Here is a 19,466-nt window from a genome sequence, read left to right on the forward strand (position 1 = left end):
CTTCATCATCATGATGTCTAATGGAAGCTGTAATATTGATGTTTACATTCTTTAGCACACTTCAGCTGTTGAATCAATGCCTTGTTTCTCCAGGGCTGTTAATAAGGGCTTTTTATTTAATTTAGTCAAAAGCTTTCTCAGATACTATAAATCTCAAGAAGAGTGATAGTCTGTACTTTTTACTCGATTCTGTAATTCCATTGAGGACTCGTCAATGGTCTGTTGTTCTGCACGTGCTTCTAAGTCTATAAAGAATGTTAACTACAGAAAAGAGGTCATTTATTCAGTGAAAAGTTGTGTTTTCATGCTGTAGCTAATCAAGTCTCTGAATTTACAGGTAAAATTCTCAGCTTATATTTTACTTCCAAAATAATAAAAAAGAACAACTTCCACAATCTAACAGTACCACTTGAATTATTATTCAGTTATGCAGTAAGCAGTGACCTGATTCTCTCACAGCAATACTTTTAACACACCAAAGGGGTAGGCGTAAACATCACTCAAGTATGGCTAACTACCAAAAAAAAAAAAAAAAAAAAAAAAGGTCATTTTCATTCTTTGAATTTAGAATTAAAAGCTGCTTGAGTATTAATTTATTTAACACTCACCATCTGCACTACTGCAATTGAGTAGAGCTTGAACAGTGTCTACTTCAAGTTCACAAAGGTCTCTGTTGGTGTGTCTCACAACATATACACTCAGTGAGCCTACACAAAACAAGTGTAATGAAATAAATGATTCAGATATTTAAATCAATACTACTGATAGCCTTGGGAGAGCCAGCCCCTGACAAAACTCTACTATCTGGTGAGCAAGACATGAGACAGGCAAAATACCCTCAGACTTCAAGAAGAAGAATAATTCCAATCCCAAAGAAAGCAGGTGTTGACGGATGTGAAAATTACCGAACTGTCAGTTTAATAATTCTTTAGAGACAGATGGAAAAACTGGTAAAAGCTGACCTCAGGGAAGATCAATTTGGATTCCGTAGAAATATTGGAACACGTGAGGCAATACTGACCCTACGAGTTATCTTAGAAGATGGATTCAGGAAAGGCAAACCTATGTTTGTAGCATTTGTAGACTTAGAGAAAGCTTTTGACAATGTTGACTGGAATACTTTTTCAAATCCTGAAGGTGGCAGGGGTAAAATACAGGAAGCAAAAGGCTATTTACAATTTGTACAGAAACCATATGGCAGTTGTAAGAGTCAAGGGGCATGAAAGGGAAGCAGTGGTTGGGAAGGGAGCGAGACAGCGTTGTAGCCTATCCTCAATGTTATTCAGTCTGTACAATTCAGCAAGGAATAAGGGAAACAAAAGAAAAATTCGAAGTAGGAATTAAAATCCATGGAGAAGAAATAAAAACTTTGCGGTTTGTCGATAATATTGTAATTCTTTCAGAGACAGCAAAGGATCTGGAAGAGCAGTTGAACGGAATGGACAGTGTCTGTAAAATCATCAATTAGAATTGAAGTGTCATCTGCAAAAATAGTAAATTTACTCTTTGTATCAGAACAAAGTGGGAGATCATTAATGAAGATGAGAAACAGCAGTAGAGCCAAAACAGAGCCTTGTGGCACACCACAACTTACTGTGCCCCACTCAGATGAGGCAGGTTCCGTGGATGTGCCATTCAGCATTACAGTCTGCTTTTGGTCCTTTAGGTATGACTTAAGCCATGAACCAGTGGTACCACCCAAACCATAATATTCTGCTTTTTTCAAAAATAAAATGTATGTAATCACTAAACTTGCAAGTGTTTTTTAAATAGTATAATTAATTTTGTCTTGAATGGGAATATGAATATTATTATTATTATTATTATTATTATTATTATTATTATTATTATTATCTTTTTTTTGTGTATTTCCCTTAGAATAGTGAACTTATCTTGATTCCTGTATATATTACTCATCCTTAACATGTGAAACAAAAACTTTCTGGTAGTTGAATGTGCTGTTGTTTAGTTGGTATCTTATTTACGTTGTATCTTTTTGTTGCATTTATGTAAGATATATTTTGGGTGTGTACACTCAGACACATGCCGTATCATATATATATTACTTATCCTTAATATGTAAAAAACAGTTTTCTGTTTATTGATTGTGCTGTTGTCTATTGATTTTATTTACATTGTATCTTTATTGTATGTATTTGTACAAGTTATGCTTGAACTATGTACAATTTGACACGTTCCATATCCTTTCGATTCACTCGTTTCCAGGATCTACGTAACATGAAATAAATAAATAAATAAAAGGAGGATATAAGATGAACATCAACAAAAGCAAAATGAGGATAATGGAATGTAATCGAATTAAATCAGGTGATGGTAGGGGAATTACATTAGGAAATGAGACACTTAAAGTAGTAAATGAGTTTTGTTATTTGGGGAGCAAAATAACTGATGATGGTCGAAGTAGGGAAGATATAAAATGTAGACTGGCAATGTCAAGGAAAGTGTTTCTGAAGAAGAGAAATTTGTTAACATCGTGTATAGAATGCTGAGGATTAGATGGGTAGAGCACATAACTAATGAGGAAGTACTGAATAGAATTGGGGAGAAGAGGAATTTGTGGCCCAACTTGACTAGAAGAAGGGATTGGTTTCTAGGACACGTTCTGAGGCACCAAAGGATCACCAATACAGTATTGGAGAGAAGTGCGGGAGGTAAAAATCGTAAAGGGAGACTAAGAGATGAATACACTAAACAGATTCAGAAGAATGTAGGTTGCAGTGGTTACTCGAAGATAGAGGCTTGCACAGGATAGAGTAGTATGGAGAGCTGCATCAAAAACCAGTCTCTGGACTGAAGACAACAATGACGACAACGACAACAACAACAGCAGCAGCAGCAGCAGTTAAATATGAAGAAAATTGTGGACTAATGCCACTGTATATCAACAGTCTCTTTTGATAGAGTGACTGCTGTATTGTTCTGATGTTTCTTTTAGTCACATAAAAACATTTATGCCACTAAGTGATTCAGAAGTAATATCCATGATTCAGATTCAGAATATTTTTAATAATCAGTAACACAGTGGTGAGAACTTAACTTTGAGGTAATGAAATACAAATGTAAATGCAGGAAAAGAATGAGGGGAACTGAGAGAATGAAAAAAGAAATGTATGGTTACAGTAAGAAAATGTAATAATTGTTATTGTTACATACAAATGACATAAATGAAATAGAGATAATGTAAGCCAAATTGGAGTATTTAAGACACATAGGGTAGGAGAAGCAGAACAACACTAATACAGATGGAAATGGGATGGGACAATCAGCAGCTTTTGATTATAATGAATGAAAACACAATAATTGGTCAGTTTTGATGCCATTGGAATTAATGTGTTACTGATGCGTAGTTTTTCTCTGACATTCATTTTGACTGGCAACTTAAGTTATCAAGCCCAATTATATAATATGCAAGGTTGTTGTTAGATCATATGATCATTTTTCTATTAATAATGTGCTCTAAAATTTTGTATGCAGTTTCCTTAATAAATACTCTTTACTGTCTCAGAATACTCACAACATTCAATTTCAATCCTTTGCCTTCCCTCCTACTGACTGCAAGTTTTCATTCTGTTCTATTCCATTTCTTATGCAGTCATGTTACTGTTATAAACTCAAATCATTTTACATCTTCTGTAAGATACTAACAGTTCCTTTTTCTTATTATTTATATTCATCTTGTCGTCATCCCCGTTTAAGAGCAGCTGCCATTCAGTCACTGTGGGGAAATTTTGTTTAAGTCACATTTCCTTTCCTTACTGACGTCTAGTGACAATACTATTCTGCAGACACCACCATTCTTAATGAACAATCGGAGACCTTTGTTAACCTCATGTAATAAATTATGCCTATATGTTGAAAACGTTAGCAGTCCTATTACATTTCTTAAAGGCACGCTGTGTGTAACACTCCTTTTCCATTGTGACATATCAGGTTCTATTAGTCATAATTTTTGAGCCACTTATTTTGGAAGGTACTCATTCTTTCAAACAGGTTATTCAGTTGTGAAGACTGTTAAAATTTCAAGGAGGCAGAATGGCTGGACAGTACTGAGCTTCAGGAGGGAAAATTCATAGTGCTGCTGGTAGAGATATTTAAAGCAGAAATGTGAAAAATGGAAAAAAAAAATCAAGTGATGTTTCAAATGAGTGAGTGGTTGTACGTAAACGTCTGCAGAGCCATTGGAAAAGCTTAATTTTCTTGAGGAATTTGTGTATGTTTGAACATACAAAATGCTGTAGGACTGTACAGTGTGCACACGCCCGTCCACACACACACACACACACACACACACACACACACACAGAGCCACTGTCATTCTTGTGTGTGTGTGTGTGGGGGGGGGGGGGGGGAGTGGAGGGTGGTGGAGGGGAGGCAAAGCCATAGTCGCATAGCTATCCAACATTCTACTTTTAAATGTGTTTGTCCGCTACTCAACACCTCCTAACAAACGTCTGTTGCACAATTCTAGAGCATATTCTATGCTGGAATCCATGCACATTCCTCAAGGAAAATAAGCTTCTCCAATGGCTCAGCAGAGGTTTACAAAAGACCACTTACTCATTTGAATTACAGCTTGCTTTTTCCAGTTTTCACATTTATACATTAAATGTTTCTACCAGCAGCACTAGGAATTGGCCTCTTGAAACTAACTAGTGGCTACTCATTCAGCCTACTTGAAATTTTAACAGTTTTCCCAATTGATTTACCTGTTTCAAACACGCAGTACCTTCTAAAATAGGCGATTGGCTTAAAAAACTTTGACTTATAGATTCTTACATGTCATAATCGGTAAGGAAATAGGGACTTAGTCCAATAACTTAATCAACAGTCTACTTTTTAAAGTGCCTGTCTACTGCTAAACACCTCCTCTGTGCTGTGAGAAGCAGTCAATCTTAATTCATATTGTTGTTCCAGCGCCAAATTTCCATTGTTTGATTTAAACATATCTTAGGGGTATACTAGTACATTTGCAGAAAATTCCATAGGTTTCTTTCGTAGAAGTCAAATACAGCTAAAAGCTTTGTTTAATAATGTACTTAATGATTAATATAGCACTGTTGTCTGTTATGACTTCAGATTAACCCAAAAAATTGTTAGGTGTTTGTATTCTAATGATTATTGTGTCAAAGATCCATCACTGTTTTTTTCCACATTCTCAGGACTGCAATATATGTAATTTTTTGTTTGCATCATGAAGTAATATTAATTACAGCATTTTACTTTACTGATTTTTATATATGTATGAAATGTATAATTTTGTGCATAGGGAGTCCAAGCACTGGACAGTTAGCTTCGGATGTTCCAATGACAGGGCTGTTATCAACCCAGCCAGCACCTGAATATTGGTGTTCTGTTGCCTATTTTGAACTGGACACACAAGTTGGAGAAACGTTCAAGGTGCCTTCATCATGTCCTAATGTAACTATTGATGGCTATGTTGATCCTTCTGGAGGAAATCGCTTTTGCCTTGGAGCTCTTAGCAATGTACACAGAACTGAACAAAGTGAAAAAGCAAGGTACAAAAATTATATCAAAAGTAATGATTATATATGACAAATACAAAGAGTGTGAATGTTATTTTCAGTGAAGTTTCACTGCAAATAATTTGTAAATAGAGATTGTGACACTAATCTTCATTTCTTTAACTGTTTTTAATGGCAATTTTTTAAGATGTAGATCTGATTTATAACCCTTTGAAAATTAAACATTGATTCCAAACCAGTGCAGTTAGTACTTCTTGATACTGTTCATTTTTAGTGCGTTGGTTTGTTTATTCTTTACATTATTGCTTGTCTTTTCTTATCTTCAGTTACTGTGTTTGACCCATTTTCAAACTGCACGACCTACCAGTACTTTCAGGTTATCAGGATTTACTTCTCCTAATCATAACTATTATGTAATTTCTTTTTGTTTTCAGTATCCTTTCTTTAAATTCATGTTTTCCTTTTCCTGGATTTCTTGTTTTTACTTTCCTTTAATATCTCCAATGTCCTCTCCCCCTTTATAAGTTTGATTAATTATCCCAAAGTGATGTGCCTCCATTCTTTTCTTTTAGCTTGTCTTTTGGAGTTTTCATTTTTACTGTCAGTGTATAGTTAAACCTTCACTGTTGTATTGCACCACCTAAACCAAGTTGGATACACTGCAGCTCAAGATGCAATCACTTTCTTCTCTTCCTGTGATGTAGCTTTTTTAATACCAAACTGTAATCATTTATTTATACCAGTCTATGAGATATCAACAGTCTGTCATAAAGGCTTCTTCTCTAAATTTTCTCAGTGGTAATTCTTGCGTTCTCTATCATTACTTGTTGCTTCTACATTATCCACCTATGCAACTAAACGCCATACACATTTTGCTTCTTTTTATTTATGAAGCCTCTTCAGTGGCCTGTAATACGTATTTGTTTTATGTGTATAATAATTTCATTTAATTGTGTTAAATAATTTTCCACATATGATATTACAATTTTTGTGTATTCCCAACAGTGTTTCACAAAAGGAATGTCATCCGACCTCCAGGATTTCCATTTGAGTTCTTGGAGCATTTCTGTAAGAATTGTATGTTGACCAAACCTCCCATTAACAAATCTGGTGACATGCCTCAGCATTGCTTTGATGTAATCCTTTGATCTGATCTCATGGAAATACCAAACTCTCAAGCATCACTCAAGAAAGCATTGTACAAGTTTTCTGTAGGGAGTCTCTTTTATATGTGAACTTCAATTCCCTAGTATTCTTCCAATAAATCAAAGTCAACAGTTCGTCTCTCCTACAACTGATCTTACATACTCATTCCATTTCATGTCAGTTTGCAGCACTACACCTAGATATTTAATAGCTGTGACTGCGTCAAATAACACATCACTAGTACTGAATCTGGGCACAACAGAACTTTTTTTTATATTACTTCGTTAACTTTCCTTTTTTCACATTTTGAGCACTCATCACACCAAATAGAAATTTTATTCGGATCATCTGGTTTCCTCCTACAGTCAATCAAAGCAAACAGTTTCCCTGTACATTACAACATCATCAGCAAACGGTAACAAATTCCTGATCATCCTGTCTTGTCAGATTATTTACTTATACTGTGAACAAAAACAATCCTATTACACTTCCCTAGGGCACTTCTGTCCCGGACAACGTACTTGGTTCTATTATTTAAAAAGTCTTCAAGCCATACACACATCTGAGAACCTGTACCGTATGTTCGGACCTTCGTTAACAGTCTGTAGTGTGGATCTGTGCCAAACACTTTCTTGAAATCTATGAATATGAAATCCGCCTGTTGACTTTCATCCAGTGTTCGCAGGACGTCATGCAAGAAATAGGAAGCTAAGTTTCACATGATTTGTCTTCTCTCTGAAGAAATTTATTATGCTCGAATTTAGAATTATTCAGCAAACCATTGTTAAGGATATTGGTCTGCACTTTACCTCCATATATGCAAGAGTCAACTGCACTTTTTCCATTCGCTTGGGACTTTCCACTTGGCAAAAATTTTGTGACAAATGCAAGCTAAGTATGGGGCCAGTGCCGAGTGCTGTAAAACTGAATTGACATTCCATCTGGACCAGGCAACTTATTTGTTTTCAGTTCTTTCAGCTGTTTTCAAAGCCAGGGATGCCTATTTCTGTGTCGTCCATATGGGAGTTAGTGTGATGGTCAAATGATATTTACAGTATGTATGTATAAGCGTCCTGCATGAACAGTTTTTTAAATGCAAGATTTAAAATTTCAGCTTTCGTTTTACTGTCTTTTATTGCTGCACCAGACTGATCTATGAGTGACCAAATAGAAGGCTTTGACCTACTTGGAGATTTTATTTAAGACCAGAATTTTCTAGGTTTCTAGTGTGATTTACAATCAGTTTATACTTTGCCCATAATCTCTCTATGCTCATCATATTGGAAATAAATGATGTTCATTCATTGTCTAAGAAGAATGCTAATTACTGCTTTTCAGCTCTTTCCAGAGTAAAAACTCTCCTAGTCTGAAGGATGTATTTAATAACTTTATTAACCATAGTGGCAAAGACATAGTGTTCACTAATCCCTGTCTCTATTCTGACAGTGTCAATAAGGTCAGATCTATGTTTTGCCACAATGTCTAAAATATTTTCATTGCACGTGGATTGTTGCACTAGTTTCTCAATACAGTTTCTGGAGAAGCGTAGGCTTGGTGTGTCTCTGAAAAGGTTTTCTTGAGTTTCACGCAAAGTTTAGTGTAGGCACATTGCGCCTCTATTTCTGCTATCTCAAAATTCTCAAACTGTGGGACACACAGTTCTACTCAGTACAGCACTGAACAATAGCTAACAGACATACAACAATGAAACTTCTAGCAGTTACACATTAAACACAGGCATGTGCAAGGATGCCAGCTGCATTTCACTCCAACAAACCATTGGCATGAAATAAAGAATGTTCAGGAATTTTTGGAACAGACTTCGTATATGCAAAACATTAGGAAATATGTAGAGTGTACGACAACAAAACAGGTTAAAAGTGTTGTTGTATGGTAAAGGAAGCTGGGAAAGAAAGCTGCTATTGTTTTGTTATTTGATTTACTACTTTTAGTAGAGTACACCAAGGCAGATGTACCTGCTGCAACTTGTGTACCTCTACAAATGTTGGCTGTCTCACATATTACATTAACATATGGCAACATGCTCAGGTGTTTATAGAAAAGGCAAAACACTGATTGGAATGCAGGCTCTGAGGCACTGAGTATGTTTAAGGTATTAGTCTCATAAGGGACGTAGATATCTGTGTGATACCAAAAAAAACTCCCACCAGAACTGATGAATGCAGTCCACTTGAACACACAATACCCAAGATCAGACCAACTTTTACTAACAGAACCCACTTCTGATGTCTTTAACAGAAATGTGTTTGTCGTATTGCATTTCTATTTGTCAAATGGAAAGATCTTTCAAAATCAGGATCCTATCAATATCCAGAAGGCTGTACTTGTTAAGCAGGAATTATAAAGTTAAAGTTATAAGTGAATACTGTGAAGCAGAATAGACATTTGAATCACTTTATCTACAACAGCAATGAAAAACATAGACCAGAAGATAAGTACAAGTTTACAGACATAATGAAGTGACACAAAAATTAGAACTTATAACAGCTATAAGTCAGATATTACCTACATTCGCGTGAGGTGTATTGTCTTGAGCAGCTAGCTTGGCAGCCTACAAGCTGTGGAAATATCTTAGACCTTGTAGCTACAAATAGGATAGACCTTATCGACAATGTCGGTACAGAAATGAGGATTAGCAGTCATGATGTCATTATAGCAACTATGATTATGAAAGCTAATAAATCAGTCAAGAAGGTTGGGAGAGTGTTCCTGCTAGGTAGAGCAGACAAGCAGGTATTAACATCTCACTTAGATAGTGAATTGGCATCACTTAGTTCCAGTAAGGTGGATATAGATGAATTATCGGTAAAGTTTAAGCAGATTGAAAATTGTGGTCTGGAGAGTTATGTATTTAGTAAGTTAATAAAGGATGGAAAATACCCACCATGGTTTAATAAGGAAATTCAGAAGATGCTGAGGAATCAGAGGCTGTTGCACTCTAGGTTCAAAAGGAGACGCACAAGTGACGATAAGCGAAGGTTAGTAGAGATTCATGCATCTGTGAAAAGATCTATGCACAAAGCATACAACAACTACCTCCATCACACCTTAGCAAAAGATCTGGCAGAGAACACGAAAAACTCTGCTCTTTTGTAAAATCGCTTATCGGGTCTAGGGCTTCTGTTTGGTCTTATCGGGTCTAGGGCTTCTGTTTGGTCCCCGGTTGACCAGTCAGGTGTGGCAGTTGAAGATCAGGTGTGGCAGTTGAAGATAGCAAAAGAAATGCCAAAGTTTTAAATTTCAGATTCAAGAAATTGTTTACACAGGAGAACCATACAAACATACCATCATTTGACCATTGGGCAGACCCCCATATGGACAACATAGGAATAAGCACACCTGATGTAGAGAAACAAATGAAAGATTTGAAAGCAAATAAATCATTAGGTCCTTATGGACCCCAGTTCAGTTTCACAAAGAGTACTCTACAGCATTGGCGCCTTACCTAGTTTGCACTTATTGTGAATCTCTCACCCAGCACAAAGTCCCAAGTGACAGGAAAAAAGCACAGGTCACTCCAGTATGTAAGAAATGTAAAAGAACGGACCTGCAAAATTACAGACCAATATCCATAGCTTCTGTTTGCTGCAGAATCCTTGAACATATTCTCAGTTCAAATAGAATTAACAATCTTGAGACTAAGAAGTTTATGTCCACAATTCAGCATGGTTTTAGAGAGCATCACTAATGCAAAACTCGGCTTGCCCTTTTCTCTCATGATATACTAAGAACTATGGATGAAGAACAACAAGCAGATTTCAGATATCTAAATTTCCAGAAAGCATTAGCCACAGCACCCCATTGCAGGCTGTTAACGTAGGTACGAGCATATGGAATAAGTTCACTGATATGTGAGTGGCTCCAAGACTTATACTAAGAATAATACAACACAGTATGTTGTCCTCAACGACAAGTGTTCATCACAGATAAGGGTATTGTCAGGAGTGCCCCACGGAACTGTGATAGGACCGATGTTGTTCTCTATATACATAGATGATTCGGTGAACAGGGTGGGCAACAATCTGCGGTTGTTTGCTGATGATACCGTTGTGTATAGCAAAGTGTCAAAATTGAGTGACTGTTGGAAGATACAAGATAGCTTAGACAAAATTTCCATTTGGTGTGATGAATGGCAGCTAGCCCTAAATGTGGAAAAATGTAAGTTAATGTGGACGAGTAAGAAGAAAAAACCTGTAATGTTTGGATACTGTATTACTAGTGTCCTGATTGACACAGTCAAGTTGTTTAAATATCTGGGCTTAATGTTGCAAAGTGATATGAGGTGGAACGAGGATGTGAAAACTGTGGTAGGGAAGGCAAATGGTCGACTTTGGTTTATTGGAAGAATTTTTGGGAAAGTGTGGTTCATCTGTAAAGGAGATCGTATATAGGATGCTGGTGCGACCTGTTCTTGAGTACTACTCAAGTGTTTGGGATCCGTACCAGGTCGAACTGAAGGAAGACGTCGAAACAGTTCAGAGGCTGGCTGCTAGACTTGTTACCAGTAGGTTCGAACTACACGTAAGTGTTATGGAGATGCTTTGGGAACTCAAATGAGAATCCCTGGATGGAGATTTAGAGAAGATTTAGAGAACCAGTATTTGAAGCTAACTGCCAAATTATTCTTCTGGTGCCAACATACATAGTGTATAAGGTCCACAAATATAAGATACCAGAAATTAGGGCTCATACAGAGGCGTACAGTCAGTCATTTTCCCCTCCCTCTATTTGCAAGTGGAACAGGAGAGGAAATGACAAGCAGTGGTACAGGGTACCTTCTGCCACACATTGTACAGTGGCTTGCGAAGTATCTATGTGGATGTAGAGGTAGAAAAATGTACTACATGCAGATTATGAAGTAACAAACAATGCCCTAAAAGGTCATTTTACCATGGTATCCACCAAATGTTACACAAACACTTAAGATTAATAACAACTGTGTATGTCTCACTAGTGCAAAACCATTTACATCTCATTAGTGCATGCCATGACATAAATTGCAGTATGCACCAAAATGTAGCACCGCAGGAACCAAAGTCACTCAACACTTAAAATTGTCTTATCATCAGAACTTCTTCACCTATATGAAGTGGAAAAATCAAATAAATATTCTGAAACAAGCAGACAGTTCCCAGGTGGTTAGTTATTAAGTCCAATATATATTGTAAAATAAAATAATACATTATGTTTTCAGAATTTGGTTCCAGTCTATCAGGCAGACAATGAAATAACAAAGTATTAATTGTGGTAAAGACAAGATGCAAAACTTGCAAACACAGTATGACAGTATTCCATCTCTTCAGCAGACTGAATGACCCCATTTTTGTGCATAAATCTTGTCTCAGTTAGTTTCATTTCTAATGACACTCACTTGGAAGCTAATCCGCATAAAAAGCAATATTTGATGGCACTGAAAAGTGTACAAGCATTTTGCAAACTGCTGAACACATCCAAATGGTATGTGTTTTCAGCTACAGCAATAGCAACTTGGCACTGGGAACTGTACAAGCATTCAGCAAACTACCAAACATGCACAAATGTTATGCATCCACAGCAAAAAAAAAAAAAAATCTCTCTCTAAATCTGATAATTACCTGACAGTAACACTAATTCGCTGCTATGCTGGAGATAAGTGTTTCTTTACCATGCATGTGCAGTGTCATTACTAAGCACATAAATAAGGTCAGAATGTGGGCTTCCTCATAAATTAGCGCCATAATTGACTTGTTTAACAATGTAACTGCAAAAATACGATTTTTCTAAACAGATTGCTTCAACGCTGGCTCAACTGATATGCAGTTTGCGTTTTTGGAATACAAAGAATGAGGGTTGGAACACACCTTGAAATGAACCTGATATGCATTTTAGACATTTCACTACATGTAATGGGCAATTCTTTGTCCTTTCAACGTGGTTTTCAACTTTGGAAATAAAAAAGGAGTCTGTAGGGACCAGGTCTGGAGAGTGCAGAGGGTGAGGCAGCACAGTGATTTTATTTTTTGTGCAGTAGTCAATCCTGGTACAGACAGGGCAACAAATTTAATGATCCTGTCTCCTCTTGGGGAAAAAAAAGACATCTTTACATGGGCCATTTCAACAAGAATTATTCTCTATCTTTACAAACTGTATAAACATTACCTGCCACCAGTCAAACTTGACCTCAGTCCATTAAACAACTGCTGTTACTACAGCTCTAAGCTTTCTCATTACTTAATACCGCCAACCAAAGCATCCTATGTGAAAACGCTGAACACCTAACTCAGTTACTTCAGCATCACTTAATTTTTACAATATAATTCTATAAAACAGTGTTTATGAGATACAAAACAATACTTGTTACCTCTAACAGCAATAAGAAGCAAGTGCGAGTAGCCATGGTTTTTTTTTTTTTTTTTTTTTTTTTTTTTTTTTTTTTTTTTTTTTTTTACAACAAAAAATCCCAAGTACATTTAATTTTTAACAGAGAAAGTGCTCCATCACACATGCACAGTTACAGGAACAATCACTCACACTGGACACCACTCCCCCAGCATCCAAAATTGCTTCATTTGATGTCACAACTCAGTTCGGTTCACAGCAGTCTCATAGTACTGGTAGTACATCTCACGTGTTTCATAGAAATCAAAATGACAGATGAGTATAAGTATCTTGCTCTCAACATTTTATTTAAAACTAAGAAACAGTAAATTCATAACTTGGATTGCTGTTTTTCATGTGTGATGAATAAAACTGCTTAGAAGGTTGTAAAAACAAGGAGGTTGGGTGGGGAGGGGGGGGGGGGTATGGAGGGCAGTTCCAATAACTCTATGGAAAAGAGAAACAGTAGTTTATAACATGTTCTTATGACAAACAAACTGCAAAAATGCAACTGGACAGAAGCACCAAGACTTTCAAATAACCTTGTGCCTGGATTTTCTGATGAGAGTTGCTAAGAAATCACATTGTATTTCTGAGGTATATATTCTGAGGTATATATTCTGAGGTATATATTACCTCCATCTGACATAGATTAGGACTCTCAAAACTTTACCAGACATTGCTCACCAAATAAGAAATAACAATCTTTTTTAATGTGTCGTGATAAGTGGACTGTGCTTTTGTTTGTACAATTGTCACAAAAAGTCACAATGAAAACACAGCATTGTTACTGCCATAATCACCAGAATGGACAAATGCTTTTAAAAAAATGATGCTGTGATTGTCTTCCTTCCTTTTCTGGTAATATGAAATTTTGTTTCAGGTTACATATAGGAAAAGGTGTGATGCTAGATTTGAGAGGAGAAGGAGACGTTTGGTTGCGATGCTTAAGTGACCATTCTGTATTTGTTCAGAGTTACTACCTAGATCGGGAAGCTGGCAGAGCTCCAGGGGATGCTGTACATAAGATTTATCCTAGTGCCTATATAAAGGTATGTAAGTTTCAGTCTGTATATTTCCCCAAGAATAATTGTTGCTGACGTATATCACATTGAAATTGTGTAAGAACACCAAAACCTACACGTAAAATAGGTGTGCTTGTAACTAATGGCTTCTGGTAGAATACTACTATGTACATCACTTGAACTGTAACAGATTTGTCACTTTGTGTGAAGACAAATGTGAAGTGTATTCGTGTAAGTAATTACATAAGAGTAAGTTTATTACATGGCAGTATACCAATGTCTTCTTTGTAGGAGCCATTATATGTACTTGCCTTGGAAGATGTTTTTGATTTAGTTCTTAGAATTACAGGCAGTTGTAGAAGTATTTCTAAGCTATTGTTCAAAAACTCAATAGAGGGACTGTGAGAAAGAAAGGTCTAGGGCAGTAAAAATGCAGCACCAGAAATGTTGGGTTACCACTAATGCCAGACGTATTGTGCTCTTACTTTTATTTTGATTACTCTCTTAGATACTGAAGAAAATTGTAAATAATATCAGTATTACATTGTTGTGTTGGAACTTGAAACTCCACCGATTAAATTCTTGCATTGTTAGCAGTTGAATACTATAGCAGCCTTACCTTTATTTTTATGACCTCGATATAACAGGTAAGTGCTAATAGGTTTTGCCCGCTAAGGGAGTCACTTCAGTCATGTTTTGGCTCCTCGGTAATGCTATATTCAAAGACTAGAGGTTTTGTATTAATCCAGCTCACAAAGCCAGTCACTGCCATTTCTATTCTTACATTTCCATTCTTAAACTCAACACAGGTCAGACGCATTGAAATATCACCAAACACTGTCCTCATGACAACCCATCGGCCAGCACAGTACACGCGAACACGTAATATCGGCATTCTGTGTTTATAATCACTTTCAGGTAAAAACACATTGTCACCATTCAGTATATGTCTTACATTTGCTGGGGGTCAACCCACAGTGAATGACCCCAACTCACTGACTTAACTGCATTTTCACAACACTAACTACTCACTAGCAGCACTCGGCACTTGACTATCAATTCTTGGCATACCCTTGACCTGTTTGAGTAAAATAATGCTTATCTTTAAGTGTGGAACCATGGATCCCTTACATCCCCACCCTAAAATACTTCTTTGGAGCCATATGTGAAAAAGAAAATAGAAAAAGTTGTTAATATAATGGAAGGAAACATTCCACGTGGGAAAAATTATATATAAATACAAAGATGAGGTGACTTACCGAACAAAAACGCTGGCAGGTCGATAGACACACAAACAAACACAAACATACACACAAAATTCAAGCTTTCGCAACAAATTGTTGCCTCATCAGGAAAGAGGGAAGGAGAGGGGAAGACGAAAGGAAGTGGGTTTTAAAGGAGAGGGTAAGGAGTCATTCCAATCCCGGGAGCGGAAAGACTTACCTTAGGGGGAAAAAAGGACAGGTATACACTCGCACACACGCACATATCCATCCACACATACAGACACAAGCAGACACTTCCTTTCGTCTTCCCCTCTCCTTCCCTCTTTCCTGATGAGGCAACAATTTGTTGCGAAAGCTTGAATTTTGTGTGTATGTTTGTGTTTGTTTGTGTGTCTATCGAAAAAGTTGTTAAGGATTACAAAAAATATAAAGAACATTAAATTCAAGCAAAAACAATAAAATGAAATGTATCATGGATAAATTCCCTCTGACTCTGGTAGTGAACTGCCTTTACAGAAATATCAGACAAAAATTCTATATATCTTAATTAAAAATGGCAAATAATTTCACAAATTTTTGTTTTACGTTCAGTTACGATGAATCTGTCCTTTCAGTAGTTTGCGTAGGCCGTCAAACCACATAATTGTCACTGGTTATCATATTAGCAGCACAGCGTGAAACACACTAACTCAATTTAATTCAGCTACCCCTTTGGATTGCCATTCTTTTAGCAGGGCTTTTGACATTCGTGTTACCATCGTTATTTCAGCTTGCCTGAGACACAACTCATGAGAGATAGAGAATAAATACAGTTGTTTAGTAACTACTCCATTCCTATCTCTACAAGACTGTTGATATGCAATATGAGAAATAAAACATAGTTCTCTAATACATCAAATTGTACAACTAATTTACAGTTATCCTATGAGACCAAGACGCTGCTGTGTTTGATTATATTTTTTATTATGATAGGTCTGTTTCAGCAAGATTGCCATCTTCATGTTATCTGTGGAAAATACATAGTTTGGTACAATATTGCAGATTTTTAAGTAGATAATGTAATGCATTATGGAATTATGCTTTGCTAAGTACAGCAGGTCTTGATATCAATATGACATGACATCTCAGTTGCTGTCACTGCTGTATAAATTTGCGCCTTTGATGTTGGTGGAACTAGAGTGGGTGTTAAATTTTAGTTGGAGCAGTTATTTCTAAAGCTGTCGAGTTGTTATTTCTTAATGACTTTACTTGACTGCCATATTGGCAATTGAGTCAGCTATTTATATGGTTACAGGCTGTTTCTATGGTATTCTGCTGGTCATATTTTTGTTCTTACCAGTAAAATGATATTGCTTGTATGATTCGTGTTCATGTGGTTCTACATTCATGTAATTTAATCATACTGTTCGTTTTTTGTGAGTTATGCCGGATAGTGTCGCAATGTGTGAGGTTTATGACAGTTTCTCAATGTTGTTCTGTTCTCAGATGTATGCCTTCCAGTGGTTATTTTTAATTCCATGGTAACATGATCTCTGATGTGTTTATAGATTTTGTTTTCCTGCTCATCTCATGTCTGGGAGGAGGATAATTCTTTACTTTGTATTATATCAGTCAAAAATGTAGGTCATAACTTAATGCTTTAAACATGTCTTAAAGAATTACAACACTGTTGTAACTAATGTGGTTGCACAGAAAGAAATTTTGGAAGCAGTGGAATTTTACTCTTCCGTAGTATATTTATTGTGGCTAAACAGCTGTTAGTATCGCCAGTGCAGTTACTTTGCTATGGCACTTTCTTATTTCATTGATATTTGATTCAAAGTTGTGAAGTGTTGGCACTTTTTATTCATTAAATAGTGCCAGAATTCTACTTCTGAACCCAGACAACTTTGCCATTTACAAAACATTGATAGCATTTATCATTTTTTTTTAAATTATGTCCTTCAGATGGCATCCTCCTGTATGAATACATTCGTGAACTCTTCTGTTGAGATTCCTCATTGACTGCTGCAACATCTCAGCTGGGATACTGTGAGTTGCATCCTGAATTCTCTGTTTTAACTCACCCAGGGTTCTTGGTCGAGTCGTATAGACTTTGCTCCTGAGGTAGCCCCACAAGAAAAAAATCACAAACAGATAAATTTGGTGATCTAGGGGACCAGGGAATGTTACCAAATCGTGAGATCACATGGTTGCCAAACAATTCTCCCACATATGCCATTGATTGTAATGTAGTGTGTGATGTCGCTCCGTCCTGTTGAAACCAGGCTTCTTGAATGTTTAGAAAGTTGTTCAATGCAGTTGTAACGAAAGTTCCTAACATCTGCGTGTAACGATAGGCATTGACAGTTATTGTGTTTCCCTGTTCATTTGCGAAAAAAAAACAGTCTGATAATTCCATGAGATGAAATACCACACCACACTGTCACTTTACTAGTGTGTAAAGGGTGCTCATGAACGTCATTAGGATTTGTGTTTTTTGCCCAGTAATGGTTGTTCTGTTTATTCACATAACCTGTGAGATGAAAATGTGCCTCACCTGACATCCTCTACTTGTTTAGAAATTCATCGTCATTAAACTTTTTGTTATCATTTGTTGACAGAATCCTAATCATAAACGGTAATCGTTGTCCTCCAGTTGTTGCACCATTAGTTTGTATGGATGAAATTTTAAATCAAGATGTAGAATTCTACGAACACACTCCTGGGACATTCCAACCACTGTTGCTTGCTTACGAATTGAATGCTGTGGGCTCCATAAGACTGACACGCGTACAACATCAATGTCCGATGGAGACCGTACACTTCTTGGGTGTCCTGTTGGTTGCTTCTCAAGGTTAGATCCAGTCTCTTCAAAGTTATTAATCCAACATTTTATCGCACATCTTGACAGAACGGCATCATGACGTCCTAAATTATAAAAATGTCGAAACTCCCTCTGCTCCGCTACGAAACTATCATTGTTTTTATAAAACATTTTTATGGCTAACGCACGCTGTTGTCCGTTCCACTGATCCATGATTACTGAAATGGCAGATTGTTTACTTGCTAACTGTCATGAACCTGCAGTACTGTCACCTGCCCATGGCTGCCATTACTCATTTCAAACATTCTCATTATTCTGTGTCACCCTGTACATGTATTGTCGACCTTGACAGCTAACTAAATAATTTCTTTGCCATTCGTGAGTAACCCATTACTTGTTGTCATCATACTTTTCTCAACATCACTTACATAGAAATACAGACAGGACAAGTTGTGTGAAAATAAATTACATTATTCAAAAATTGGTGCTTAAATACTTCATATCCCATGCTCCTGACACCATTCATTTCCCCTAAATCTCCACTACACGTTTCTCTCTCACCTCCATATCATCTTTACCTCAAATATTTACTCCTTCAACATCCATTAATCCTCCTTATTCACCTTAAAAAATGCATAAGAATTAATCCAGGCTCCTTAACTTTTCCATGCATCATTTATCTCATCACATTAATCAGCCTTACACATCACATTACTCATCTAAACAAATAACTCCTTGTCTGTATGTCATTTTAAACATTTTCCTATTTATCACTACCATCAGCTGTTACGTAACTTCAACTCTTTACAGTTTCTCCGTTTGCGACTTGTAAAAAAAAATCTACTAGATCTCGCTGAACTCTTTACTGAAACTAATTAGTGTATTTCAATATTTTATAGATGATGTTTTTCAAATCTGGCACTTGTCTCTATTCTTTTAGCACAACTACATCTGTAATATGTTTACATTAAATAATTACACAAATGATGGATTCTTTGATATCTCAGTTATTACTTTAATGTTGTCTTCATATTATTATGATGAATGTACCACAGGTCAGATGTAGAAGTAACTTCAGGTGACCCCAGGGAAGTGTGTTGGCACCCTTGCTGTTCATATTGTATGTCAATGAGCTTGCAGACAATATTAGTAGTAACAACAATATTAGTAGTAACCTCAAACTTTTTTCAGACGATGCAGTTATCTGTGTGAAATACTCTGTGAAAGAAGCTGCATAAATATTCAGCCAGAGCTTGATAAGATTTCAAAGTGGTGCAAGGATTGGCCAACTTACTTTAAATGTTCAGAAATGTAAAACTGTACACTTCACAAAATTGAAAAATGTAGTATCTTATGACTATAATGTCAGTAAGTCACTGTT

The 19,466-nt window shown here is 36.5% G+C and overlaps 1 protein-coding gene across 3 annotated transcripts in view; it reads left to right on the top strand.

The window, feature by feature from the left end:
• Positions 1–19,466, top strand: part of LOC124795021 (mothers against decapentaplegic homolog 4) — a 161,892-nt gene that overhangs the window by 90,343 nt on the left and 52,083 nt on the right. For all 3 annotated transcript variants that reach the window (XM_047258787.1, XM_047258786.1, XM_047258788.1), the window contains 2 exons: positions 5,288–5,537; positions 13,912–14,080. In XM_047258787.1, the coding sequence (XP_047114743.1) occupies positions 5,288–5,537; positions 13,912–14,080 (419 nt within the window). The remainder of the gene's footprint in view (positions 1–5,287; positions 5,538–13,911; positions 14,081–19,466) is intronic.

This window comes from Schistocerca piceifrons, chromosome 4, assembly GCF_021461385.2.
Source record: "Schistocerca piceifrons isolate TAMUIC-IGC-003096 chromosome 4, iqSchPice1.1, whole genome shotgun sequence".
In the NCBI taxonomy this organism is placed as follows: domain Eukaryota; kingdom Metazoa; phylum Arthropoda; class Insecta; order Orthoptera; family Acrididae; genus Schistocerca; species Schistocerca piceifrons.